This window comes from Capricornis sumatraensis, chromosome 10, assembly GCF_032405125.1.
Source record: "Capricornis sumatraensis isolate serow.1 chromosome 10, serow.2, whole genome shotgun sequence".
Classification (NCBI taxonomy): domain Eukaryota; kingdom Metazoa; phylum Chordata; class Mammalia; order Artiodactyla; family Bovidae; genus Capricornis; species Capricornis sumatraensis.
Window position 1 is genome coordinate 94,129,950 of NC_091078.1, and position 13,287 is coordinate 94,143,236.

Genomic DNA, 13,287 nt, shown 5'->3' on the forward strand with positions numbered 1-13,287 from the left:
AATTACAGAGTTGAATTTATGATAATGAGACAAAAACTAAACAGCAACACATAGAATTACCACATGATCTAGTAATTCCACTTTTGGAAAAATTTCTTCTTGTAGTTGACTTGCTGCCAGTGCCTCTACAGGATGTGAAGTCACCACCCAGGTACATAAATCCTGGAATAATGCTGGGACAGCAGGGACCTTTTCTTCCTCTCCACTTCTTCTCAGGAGAATAGAAAGCAGGGACATGAAGGGATCTTTGTACACCCATGTTCACAGCAGCATTATTCCTAAGAGCCAAAAGGCAGGAGCAATCAAGGGTCCATCAACGGATGAATAGACAAACGAAACGTGGTGTACATGTATAATGGAATATTATTCGGCCTTAAAAAGGAAGGGAATTCTGGCGTGTGCTACAACATGGATGATACTAGAAGACATTATGTTAAATGAAAGAAGGAGTCACAAATGGACAAGTAATGCATGATTCTACCCATATGAAGCACTCAGGAAGTCAAATTCATAGAGAGAGAAAGGAGAATGGTGGTTGCCAGGGGCGGGGTGAGAGGAGAAGGGGCTCTTATAGTTTAATGGGTGCAGAGTTTCACTGCGGGACAATGAACATTCTGTGGATGGATGGCAGTGATGACAGAATAATAATGTGCACGTACTTAATGCCACTGAGGTGTACACTTAGAAATGGTTAAAACGGTAAATTTTATATTATGTATATTTTCCCACTATTTTTTAAAATAAATCATTAAAACAAACAAACATGCAAAAATTGCCAGAAAAACACTGAAAGGGAAAAGCTATTAATACAAAGGGGGAATGGCCTGACAAGACATTAAAACACAGTGAAAAATATTTATGATTAAAACTGCACTACAAGTGTATAAACAGACACAGAGCAATGGAATAGAACAGAAACTTCAGAAACAGACCAGAGTACACACGGGAATTAGTGTCTAAAGGTGGCCTCTCAAATCACCAGGTCAAAGATAGAGGTTTCAACAAATGCTGATGGGTATTAAAAAATGTTTAATAAACATTAGTCCTTTGGAAAAGGATAAAATTGGGTCCATACCACACACCATTCATAAGGATGAATCAAGGATATAAAAGGCAAAAGCATGAAACCATATAAGTTCTAGAAGAAAACCTCAATATAGGGAAAGACTATAACGATGATTTAAAATCCAGATGTAATAGAAGAAATGGCTAATAAAACTGTTTACATATTTTTAAGTTATACTGCGGAAATTACCATGTGTTGTGCTGTGCTTAGTCGCTCAGTTGTGTCTGACTCTTTGTGACCCCATGGACTGTAGCCCACCAGGCTTCTCTGTCCATGGGGATTCTCCAGGCAAGAACACTGGAGTGGGTTGCCATGCCTTTCTTCTAGGGGTCTTCCCAACCCAGGGATCGAATCCAGGTCTCCTGCATTGCAGGCAGATTCTTTTCCATCTGAGCCACCAGAAAGCCCCAAAATTGCCATAAGCAAAATTAATATACAACTGACAAACCAGGAGAAAATATTTACAACATGTATCACATAGCTAAAGAACCATATCCCTAATATATAAAGAACTCTTAATATTAGAGGGAAAATACCCTAAAACCTAAAAGAAAAAAAAATGAGCAAAAAATGTGGACAAATCATAAAAAAGATATAAAAATTGCCCTTAATCATATGAAAAGATTCAAAAGACATTCAGCCTTACTTGTAATACTTATAGACTTACCTTCCAGACAGGCAAAAAAAAGATTAACAGTATAATAAGCAGCTCACTCTTGACAAGGGTGTGGGGAAACAGGTACTCTCACACATTGCTGGTGGGCGTACAAAATGCTTATGGAGGAAAAGCTGGTGATCAGTAAGCACTTATCTTTTTGCCTAGCAACTCCACTATGCAGGAGACCCAGGTTCAATCCCTGGTCAGGAAGATACCCTGGAGAAGGGAATGGCAACCCACTCCGGTACTCTCAGATTGTGGGAGAATACTAAAACTACACCTCCACCAGTATCAGTATACAAGTGCACAAGATTGTTTATTTGTAGCACTGTTTGTAATTGCAAAACGCTGGAAAGTACCAAAATGCCTATGCATTAGCAAATGGTTGAATAAACCATGATACATGGTACATCCACACAACAGATGACTGCTGCTGCTGCTAAGTCACTTCAGTCGTGTCCGACTCTGTGCGACCCCATAGACAGCAGCCCACCAGGCTCCCCCATCCCTGGGATTCTCCAGGCAAGAACACTGGAGTGGGTTGCCATTGCCTTCTCCAATGCATGAAAGTGAAAAGTCAAAGTGAAGTCGCTCAGTCGTGTCCGACTCTCAGCGACCCCATGGACTGCAGCCCACCAGGCTCCTCCGTCCATGGGAGTTTCCAGGCAAGAGTACTGGAGTGGGGTGCCGTCGCCTTCACCGCAACAGATGACTGTGCAGCTGTAAAAAGAGAATGAACTGAAAAGGACTGATTCCCAGGATGCATCATGAGTGAAAGAGGCAAAACAGGAATGAGTATCTATAGTGTGCTACTCATCATGTAACAGGGGGGATAAGAAATATATATATGAGAATATCACTTGCGCAAAAAGAAATCCAGAAAGGATAAACCAGCAACTACTGACACTGGTCACCTATGGGTGAGAATACAGTAGAAAAGATGGGAGATGTGGATAGACTGAATGAGGGTGAAGAGTAACAAATCTCTGAGTATATCTTTTTGAGTAATATATACTACTGACTGTGTGTTATGTATGTGTATATATATTACATATAAAAAGAAATATATACATGTGTACGTTTTCTATATATTCAATACACACTTACTACATATAATGTAATATATGAATTATACATATTCTATAATATACATATACTTATATCATGCTTATATTTTATATATACACATATATGTACTTATTTATAAAATAAACGCCAAGCTATAGTTCATCAAATGAATGAATCACACTCAGGAGGATGGGGAGAACTAAACCAAGTCACTTTTGAACCTAGTATTTGCACCAAACGCCCCCAGGCTAAAAAGGAAAAAGGAAACTAAACAAATATCAGAGATTACTTCTCAGAGCTTATCCTCCAAAGAGGACAGATTACCAAATGAAATTACTCTGTGTATCCTAGGTCTGAGCAAATAAGTAAATACATTATGAAGAATAAAAGCCAAGTTTCTTTTAGAAAAAGAAGTAAAAAAAGCAAGTACAGGTAAGAATGAGGCCTGTGGTTTGCAGTAAATGTGAAGGTATCAGTATGGACTCATGACTTTTGCCAGATCAATAGGTAGATATATAATAATTAGACATATGTGTAGAGGCTCTATGTAGCATAATGTAGTATAACGCTATAATATGATATAATGTAAAATAAATAATATGTACAGCTTAGGTCTATCTGCTAGGGCCTCAAATCATTGATTTCCCAGGACCAATGAGCACATCTTAATGCCAACATCTTGTCTTCTAAATATGATTCCCCACCAAGAGGAACCACAGCCCCTTGGAGAAATAGCTGATTTCAGGGCTGGGTCTGGGAAAGTACAAGATGACCCTGGAACTTCTTGGTATGCCAGAAAGTAAAGACATGCTCAAAGAATAACAGAAATATGAACAAGAGGACACAGGAAGCGGTCTGAAGAGCTCCCACTGGCCACCTCTGAGCCAATTTGAGCATGAAAATTAAAAATGGTAGTAACAGATTATAACCCTTGGAATAAAATTAAGAATCCATGAGTCCAAATTGATAAGGAAAGACCTGGAGCTGAACAAGGCATTGTTCAGGGTCCAAGAAGTCCACAGTACAGTGGGCAAGACAGCCCCAAACAGATGAGCATGGGGAGGGCACCCCTCTCACACAGAGGGCAGCACGAGCTCCCTACTGGACAGCTCCCTGGAGGAGGGGCTGCTGGGTGTGGGGAAGGGTCTGGGTGGGGAGGACTCACGAGGGCCCTTTGCGCATCCGAGGCGTGCTCATGGCCCACTGCTTGATCTTGCTCAGGCTCTGCTCACTGACGAGCCGCTGGCCCTCAGAGGGCATGCAGTCCACGTACAGGTTGTACAGCAGCAGCGCCTCCGTGTTCTTGCGCAGGGCGCTGGCCTCAACCACACGTCGTGTGAACACACGTGGGTCCTCAGCACAGAAGAGGAGCTGGATCCTTGGCACCCAGTACTGACAGATCAGCAGGGGTGGCCTTCCTGGGGTTGGGTGGAGGGACAAAGGAACGGCCCGTGGGGCCCTCTGGGCAGGAGCACTAGATTCCAGCCTGGCTCCGCCACTGATGCACGGTGGCCCTGAGCCAGCGACCCCATCCTGTCTGTGAAAGGGGTATGACAATGCTCCCTGCACTGCCCACATCACAGGTTGTCATGGTTGGACGTGAAAGTGCTTTGTTAACTGTGAAAAGCTGGGCACAGACAAGGGGTTCCACAGGGGTGGGCTACTCAAGTGCCCATTCCTGGACGCCACATCCAGGGTGGACATCACTCATTGATGGGCCTCGGGCTCCTTCTCAACATGACACTGAAAACACCACTGCCAGCTGCCCAGGTGACATATCAAATAATGGCCAGCTGCCCTTCCTGGGGTCTCTGAGTGGTGGGTCCTCTGGTCCTCACTGCTTGGGGGACAGACAGCCACAGGACAAGAGAGCAAGGGGGAATCCAGACCTCAGCTGGTTAGGCCCTGGACAGGGGCTGGCCTCAGTCACAGGCCAGGCCGGGCCTGAGCTGGGGGTCTGCCTGAGGCAGGGGCAGAGACCTCGTACCTTCAGGCGTGACCCCTCCATTCAGGATAGGCTTCCCCATCTCATCCCGCACTAAGCCATCCTCACTCGTCTTGTGCACTAGGTACAGCTTCTTCTCCTTGTCGTAGTCCAGGACACCAACACTGCACCATTTGTACTTGAGCTTCTGACTCTTGGGGTCCTCTGAAACAGGAGGGGAGTCTATCAGTGCTCCCGGCTGTGGGGTGGAGTGAGGCTGCTGCCTGTGGGCAGTGGGTGCTAGGAAAAGTCTCGGTGGTCACTGATCCGGCCTCTCTCCTGCCACACGGACTCCCTTTCTCTGGCTGCAGCAGAGCGGCTGCAGCTGAGCTGGGCAGGAGGAGCCAGAAGGAGCAGGCCTCTCTGCTCTGGTCTCTGCATGGCTCCATCAGGGCAGCGAGAGACACAGGCCAGCAGGGCTGGGACCGGGAGGCAGGAAAGCCCGAAGCCAACAGCTTCGGCTGAGGATCTAGGTGTAAAGCTCACCACATCCCAGCCGGACCCTTTCAAGGCTGAGGGAAGTCCTGAGGCTGTATGTGGCAGCCGAGCCCCCAAGCCCCTCCATCAGAGCAGGACAGGGTAGAAGACGACGGCTACCCTGCAACGGCTTCAGAGTGGGCCTCGGGGCCTGTTTGGTCAGAATGCACCCATGCCCTGGGCTGAAATTTTTGACTCCTCTCGCTCACCTCCTGCCACTGCCCCCCTCCCTCATCCCTCTCCAACCACAGTGGATGCCTGGCTACTCCTGACTCTAGAGCTGGCTCCTGGCTCAGGGCCTCGGCGGCGGCTGCGCCCTCTATCTGGAACAGTCTTCGCGCACATCACCTCGATGCTGGCTCGTCCCCTGCTCAAGTGGCTCTTCCTTGGAGAAGCATCTCTGCCTAAAATAGCACCTTTGCCCCGGGCACCCTCTGACCCTGTCTGCGTATCTCACAGAGCCTGAAGTCATACTGTGTACACATCCTCTCCAGGCCAGAATTCCGAGGAAATGCTCCCGCTGACTGAGGCCAGGCAGGTGAGGACAGGTGTGATAAACCTCACCAGCTTTGGTTCTGTTTGATTTTTCCCTATTCGTCCTAATTAGTTTCCTTCCTGAAAATGCTGACCTGTTCTTGGCTCAACTTAGAGGGAAAGATGTCACAAGAAGCCCCCAGCAGAAAGCCGAGGTCCCTGGCAGAAAGGCTCCCGACCTGTCCCTCCTCCCATTAGAGCGGCCGCTGAGGGCCCGGGCCGTGTGAAACGGAATAGGCAGAAGCGCCTCGGGGAAGCCACTGCCTGGTGCATTTAAGGTTAATGCAGCCCCAAACTTTCTGCTTTTATCACCAAGTATCAGAGATCTGGGAACAACTGAGTTAAATTATTTTTGTAATTAAGTCCAAAGTAAAGGGATCATTCTGGGTTTCTTGTCTAGTTCAGAGAAGTTGATTCCAGCATTAATGCGTTTTTAAATTGAAACAAACACTTACAGCTTGCACAATGGACTTGCTGTGGGCCCCCTGGAGGTTGAGCAGTCTGAGAACCAGCGGGGCTCTTAGAGTCCTGTCCCCAGCCTGGGCACTGGCCTAACTGGGCTTACTCCCCACTCCACAGCGGCATATCCATGCACAGGGCAGAGAGCAGAGAGGCCCTCGCCCTGCACAAGGGGACAGCCACCTTCAGTCTCAAGACCCGGACCTTCCTAGGACACCTACATGGAGACTAGTCACGCAGGTCAGCCTGGCTCTGCTCTGGACGGCAGCGGACTGGAGAGTGTCCGAGGCTGCCAGGGCAGACCTGGGGCCAAAGGAGAGACAGACACAGATAAGTTTAAGGTCTGGCAGAAGTGTGCAACATTACTGTGGGGATGTGCGTGTGGGTGTGACGGCTGTTGTGAATGGGTGACTGTCGGCATGTGTGTTTGTGTGGCAAAAATGTGCGTATGACTGTGTACGTGTGTGAGGGATGGTGGGCGAGCGTGACAGTGGGCTTGTGAATGTGTGTGTCTGAAAGCAAGTATGTGAGTGTGTCATAGTGTGTGTGCTGTCCATGCAGAGGCAAAAGCCAAGAGGCCACAGATACAGGTGGGGCAGAGGAGTTTCTGGGTGATAGAGTGGGATTGTGCCCCTTATACACACTTGAACATGTCTAGTAAGCCTGCCTATTTTTCATTACCAATAAATCAAAGACTTTTTTTTAGACACCACCCAGCTGTCCCCTCCCCAGCCCACCAATCCATGGCATCCTTGGCCCCTGCCTTTCCTCCTGTGCAGCCAGCCCGCTGGCCTGTATCCCAGCTGGGAGGGAGGCCTCAAAATGTGGGGTCACCGCCTCCCACAGTTGAGGCCCAGGACAGCCAAGGAGTCCGTGGCTGGGTTGCTGCCAGGACAGCATGGTGCAGACCAAGATCCTGTCCTCCCTGCCTGCGCTGGCCCTGCTCACCGTGCCCCAGGAAGTCATCGGTAGGCAGGAGGGCTTTGCCAGGGACAGGTTTCCTGTTCTGAGACCCTGGCTCCAAGCCCATGTTGATCCACTCGATGGGAGTCCGGCAGTCAAACTCCTCGTTGTCAAACACCTGGGAGGAAACAGCAGGTGCCGGGCAGAGGCAGCTCGCCCTGGAGGCCCCTGTGGGCTGAGCATGCAAGGCTAGAGGTGCCCAAGTAGCCTCCTCCCTGGATGCAGATGCTGATGTCTGGGGACCAGGGGCCCAAGTGCCCCCTCTGCTGCTCAGAGGGCTCTGTGAAAGCCTGTCCAAACAAGCTACCCTGAGGTTCAGGCAGAGGGGTGACTGAGGACTCTGAGCAGGCCCTCTCTTCCACTGGCCAGGACCACCCAGCTCAGGATCGGTGGAAGAGGCGGTCCTTGGATCTTCCTGAGCACCCACCCTGACTCAGAAAAGATGGTGATTCGGGTTGTCAGGAGGGTAATGTGCATCGAGATTTCACTCTGTCTCCCCAGACGCACTGCCAGGCAAGAGACAGTCAGGGCCATGGAGAGCAGGGCAGGGAGGTGGGTGAAAACCAGAGCAGGCTGTGCTCTCTCTTTCTCCTCCCTGGACTCCATTTCCCCACAGAACTCCAAGAGGCTACACCAGTGCCCTCCTCTACCCCAGCTCTCTCCAGCCCAGGGACCCCAGACGCAGTGGTCAAAGGGAACTGAACGCTACCCACAGTCCCCCCGGGCCACTTCTTGGTGCCCGAGGAGGGGTTGGGGACAGGACTCATGCACAAAGGCTTCCCCAGTCTCCCAGAGAAGAAGCAGAGAATCAGCATCCCATGGGTGCTAGGCAGCCCCCCGCCACCATGCACAGCCTAGGACACTGAAACTCCCCCTGCAGAGCAGATGTCCTGTTTGACACGCAAGTGCTTGTCATTGCCAGGGGATCCCCCTTTGGAATCTGACCCCTCTGCTTGGGTCCTGCACCCCCATCTCCTGACCATCAGCTCTCCGTGGACGCTGGACTCACCTTCAGTGGGAGATAAATGGGGAAGAGAGGGTCGTGACCCTGCTCAATAGTCTGGGGGTTGTGGGGGTCTGGGTGCCTGGGCATGAGCTTGTCGGAGTCGATGCCCTCGTTGGCCAGCAGCTGCTCAATGTCCAGGCTCAGGTAGAGCTGCTTCCTCCTGCCCGAGGGAGACGGAGGGAGCTCATGACATTTTAGCTCAGGTGAGTCACCCCCTCGGGTGTCAGCAAGGGCCCATGGAGTTGAGGCAGTAAAGGTGGGGCTCAGGGACCCCTCCAGGGCCCTATGCTCTCTGGAACCCATGAGGAAGTGGTGTGGTGGCTGGAGCCGCTCTCCAGGGCCCCAGACACCCTTGCATCCTGCCTGCAGTCCCACCACATTGACTTAAGAGCCACCCTCCTTGATTTCACAGCAAGGAAAGCAACGTGTTTCCACTAAGCAACCAAAGGGCTAGAAGAGCTGATTCGAACACTTGCAACACAGACCCATCTGGGTAACCTCTGCCGTGAGGATGGTCACCTAGCTGCCTACCATCTGTCACCCCTTGCGGTGGGCAGATGCCACCTCCCACTGCCGACCCAGCCATACCTCTCGATCTCAATCTTGCGGGGGCACTGGCCCGGCAGCACCATGTAGGGCACCTGCACTTTGGGCTCGTAGGCCTGCAGCGGGAAGTCAGTCTGGGTGAGCAGCTTGGTGGTGGACCCGATGTGCTCGTGCTCCAGGCGCTCCTCGAAGTCCTCAGAAACCTCAAAGGTTCTGACTGCGGGCAGGGGCAGGGGCGGGGACTCAGGCTGGGGCCCGACACCCCCAGCACCATGCTGGGCAGGGAACAGGCATGTGACTTTGGGGCAGGGGGAGTTCAGAGTGGGCCTGAGGCAGGGAGAGGCCAGATGTACACTGGGAGCCCTGGGGATCCTGAGCCTGGAGGACAAGGGGCTCTGGCAGGCCTGTTTTGGGTCGTGCTCTCCCTGCCCAGAGCCAGTCTCCTCGATCGTTCTCCTCCATGCTGCCCATGACCCTGGTGTGGTGCCAGTGGTTTTTGCTCAAGGCAGGTGCTGAATCAAGCTACCCACCAGGATTACAGCTGGACAGGAAGGTGAAGTGGTAGCTCCCTGCATGTCTGGGTGGGTTCCTGCCATCCCCACCTCACAGGCCCTGCCAAGCATCTCGGGGTCTGAATGCCATGCACTCATGGGACTGCTTCCAGACGTAAGGCATCCTGGACACTGTAGGAGAGGGTAGCACCACCACCCTGCCCCCATGGGATCCCCCAAGTCACCAAACGGCCATCCCTCCTCAGACAGGCTTCCCTTCCAGTTCTGAGGGCAGGGGCACTGGAGAGAGACCCACTGGTGGGGTGACATTTCAGTTTCCCGGAACTCAAGATGTTAAGTGGGAAGGAGAGTCTCAGGCAAGCCAGAGAGGTGGGGAGCGGGTGTGGGGAAAAGCTTCGGGGGACGAGCCACCTTTCCCAGGGCTGGGTGGAGGGGGGGCCTTTGGACTGCTCAGTGATGGCCCGCAACCACTCCCCTGGGAGGTCCTAGTAACCCCCTCCCTGGGCCTCACATCTCTGGGGTCAAGATGCAGCCACATTGCAGGAGGGTCCACCTTGGGTGTACCCACTCTACAGGCTCTACAGAAGCTTCCAGAGGCTGAGCAGGGGCCATCCTCCTGCAGCGAAGTTGGCTCTTTTATCAGAGCTGTTGGGTGCTGAGGGAACCCCACGCTATCAAAAAGCCCTGGACCGGAGGCAGCTTTCAGATCCCTAATCATTTGCTCTTGAGTCTGTCGGTCCATAACACACTCCACCCCCAAATCCTGAGCTTCTGGGCCTGGTCCTGCATCTCAGGAGCCAATGAGGAGCCAGGATGAGGACAGCAAAGCCCAGCCCATGCCCCTGACCCTGCCCCTGCAGGCCCAGAGCGCTAGGCATCTTCCTAGGCCTCCACACAGCCTTCTGCCAAGAACCCTGACTGCCTGTGACCCTTCGGGGCCGCTCTCCTCATGTGGGTGGGGACACAAAGCTGCTGGCCACCCCTTCTCCCGTCCCTGTCCCCGCCATGGATGGTGGGAGCACCATCCCCAGTTCCCCACAGCCCTTGATCTGTCTGTAACCATTTTCTAGGCCACAGATACTTGTAAAACTGCTGACAGCAGTAGGCTGCATCCTCAGATCACTGCACAGAGGCACATACATGTGATGTTTCCTCTGCCACCTCTGGGGAGTCACAGACCATCCCCCTCAAGAGCCTGTGGGTCCCAAGAAGACAAGTCTGGACAGTGCCAGCACACAGCCAGGCCTCTCCTGGGGGTAGAGATGAAGGGCAGACAGCCAGGACCATGGAGGGTCTGGGCCTGATCGAAGGGGGTGTCCTGCCTGCTGGCTAGTCAGGAGGGTCCCCACCCAGTTCCTCACTGCCTTTCAGGGCCCCTCCCTGCTCACTGCCTCTCTTGGAGCCACCCTCTGCTCCCTTCTGCCACTGGGGGCTGCCCTGCACCCTGCAGGCCTGTCCCAGGCCTTACAAGACTCATCACACAGCCTGAGAGGAGCATCCTTCTTCCCCTCCCCAGCAGTGACCTTCCCGGCACCTTCCTGCTCCAAGCCCTGTTACCGGTACTGTGGCCTGAGCTGGATAACAGCTCAGACACAATCTTGAACTCCTCCAAGCCCGTGTTCCAGGGGAGGCAAGAAATATACCTGTCAATTTCCCATTGTCCCCATCCGGGCTGAGAGAAATGAGGCTCCAGACCTCAGCAGCCCCAGTGCGTCTGGGTACCCTTGCCACACAGAGCTCTGCTGAGAGTAATGACTAAGCAACTGTGCTTCACTGAGCACTCACCACGAGCGGGGCCCTTGCAAAGCACCTTGTGTCTTATTATCCCCATTTTAACAGTGGGGGAAATTGAGACCCTCAGCCAAGAGCAGACAATCTCCCTCAGGCCAGAGGCCCTGCTTTTGAAGGCACCCACCCACCCAGCCCCGCTGTGGGGCTGGAAGGTCACTGACCTTCTGGGGTGAACTTGTCAAGGTCGGCCTGCCACAGGAGGTCCAGGTTTGTGCAGGGGCCATGACACACTTCCTGAAACCAAACCCCACAGCCTTGAGGGAGCGTAAACATCCTGAGGGCAGGCAGGCTCTGGAAGGACCCCCAAGGCCAAGTGTCTCCCCTGAGCCCACTAGGCTGCCCTCCAGGGGCTCAGGGACAGGGATGGGAAAGAATCAATGGAGAGGAATTTGCACAATTCCTCATTCAGAGGCCAAAGTGGGTGACAAGCTATGGACACCTGGGACACCCTGGCCCAACCCCACTCGGGTCATGCACAGGCCCCCTCCTCTCTCTGAGAACAGTCCTGGCGTGTGTCCAGGGGCTGGGCCACAAGACAGAGGTCCTCTGCCTAAAAGCATCCTAAGGCTGTACGGGACCCACGGGGCTCTTTTCACCCTTCCCTAGTTATATCCTTCCCTTCTCCGTCCTCCCCCGCCCTCCATCTCTCTACTCCTCTGCCTGGGCCATGGCCTGTCAGGGATCTCCAATCTTTGTACCCTCTGTTCCCCCTGCCTGGAACACCCTCCAGACCCCATCCTACCCAGCAAATTCATACCTATCTTGTAGATCCAAGCGGTACACGACCCCGTCCCAGGACCCCCTCCCCAGCCAGAGTTGGGGGCAGGGGTGGGGAAGTATTTCCCCACCAACCCACTGCCCCATGACACTGGCATACGGATGACAATCCTCGTGTGCTGTCACCAGGGATGGATGGGCAGATGGGTGGGTGGGTAGAAAACTGCTAGACTGATAGGCACATGGATGGATGGACGAAAGGAAGAAAGGGCAAATGGAACCCACAAGGAAGGTTCAGGCTTGGTCAGGGCACGGCTGCCACACTCACCCCAAGTTTATCCAAGCTTCCGGGGCTGAGGATGTCAGAGTAGAACCCGGGCTGCTTCATCAGGGGGTACTTCTTGTCAGTGCCTGTCAGGGGCAACTTCCGGGGCTGCCCCAAGTCTGAGGGCATGGGTGGGGTCACAGACAGGGGTAAAGGTGGGGTCTTAGGCTCAGGGCTTGGAGGAGGTTTCTGTGACCCAGAATCTGGTCCCTGAAGAATCCTGCCCAGGTCACGCTCCAGGTCTTTCAGATTGCACTCGGGGCCCGCGGAGGTCCATCTGCACTCTTGGCCCTGAGAGGCCCTTCCTGGGCTGTAGCCTCCTCTGTTAGGTTGCTCCATGCTGCTTTCTCAGGGTGATGTCCCAGCCAGAGTTCCTAGGACAAGATACTGACGTCCACTGGGCCCTGGTCAGCCTCAGCTCAGCTCCCAGGGCCACCAGAGTATAGGGATGTCTACTCGGCCACCCCAAAACATGCCCCAGCCCCAGGCATGGAGAACAGAGAGGAACACTCTCCTAATCCGAGTATTACTCAGCCGCAAAAAAAAAAAAAAAAGCCATTTATAGAAACATGGATAGACCTAGAGATTATCATACTAAGTGATGTAAGTCAGACAGAGAAAGACAAATACCATGTGATGTCACTTACATGTGGAGCCTAAAATATGGCACCAATGAACCTCTCTGAAACAGAAGGAGACTCAAAGCATAAAGATCGGGCTTGTGGTTGCCAGGGGTTGGGGGTAGGGCTGGAGGGAGAAGGATGGACTGGGAGTTAGGGGCTGGCAGATGCAACCTACTGCCTACGGGATAAACGGACAATAAGGTGATACTGTATGGCACGGGGAACTAGATCCAATCTCCTGAAAACGTGAAGTGAAGGTCGCTCAGTCGTGTCCGACTCCTTGCAACCCCGTGGATTATACAGTCCATGGAACTCTCCAGGCCGGAATACTGGAGTGGGTAGCCTTTCCCATCTCCGGGGGATCTTCCCAACCCAAGGATTGAACCCAGGTCTCCTGCATTGCAGGTGGATTCTTTACCAGCTGTGCCGCAAGGGAACCCCAAGAATACTGGAGTGGGTAGCCTATCTCTTCTCCAGTGGATCCAATCCCTTAGGATAAACCATAACAGAAAAGAATTTCTTTTTAATGGCTACATGTATATAAGTATAAGCCATTTT

General features: G+C 52.5%; 1 protein-coding gene across 1 annotated transcript in view; it reads right to left on the reverse strand.

Moving 5' to 3' along the window:
• DNAH1 (dynein axonemal heavy chain 1) overlaps positions 1 to 12,445 on the reverse strand; it is a 78,838-nt gene extending 66,393 nt beyond the window's left edge. Inside the window, exons 1-7 of the mRNA XM_068981809.1 lie at positions 12,110 to 12,445; positions 11,226 to 11,298; positions 8,804 to 8,978; positions 8,219 to 8,375; positions 7,195 to 7,327; positions 4,780 to 4,941; positions 3,958 to 4,210 (exon numbers count right to left, since the gene is read on the reverse strand). Coding sequence (XP_068837910.1) covers positions 3,958 to 4,210; positions 4,780 to 4,941; positions 7,195 to 7,327; positions 8,219 to 8,375; positions 8,804 to 8,978; positions 11,226 to 11,298; positions 12,110 to 12,445 — 1,289 coding nt within the window. The remainder of the gene's footprint in view (positions 1 to 3,957; positions 4,211 to 4,779; positions 4,942 to 7,194; positions 7,328 to 8,218; positions 8,376 to 8,803; positions 8,979 to 11,225; positions 11,299 to 12,109) is intronic.
• Between the last annotated feature and the right edge of the window lie 842 nt (positions 12,446 to 13,287).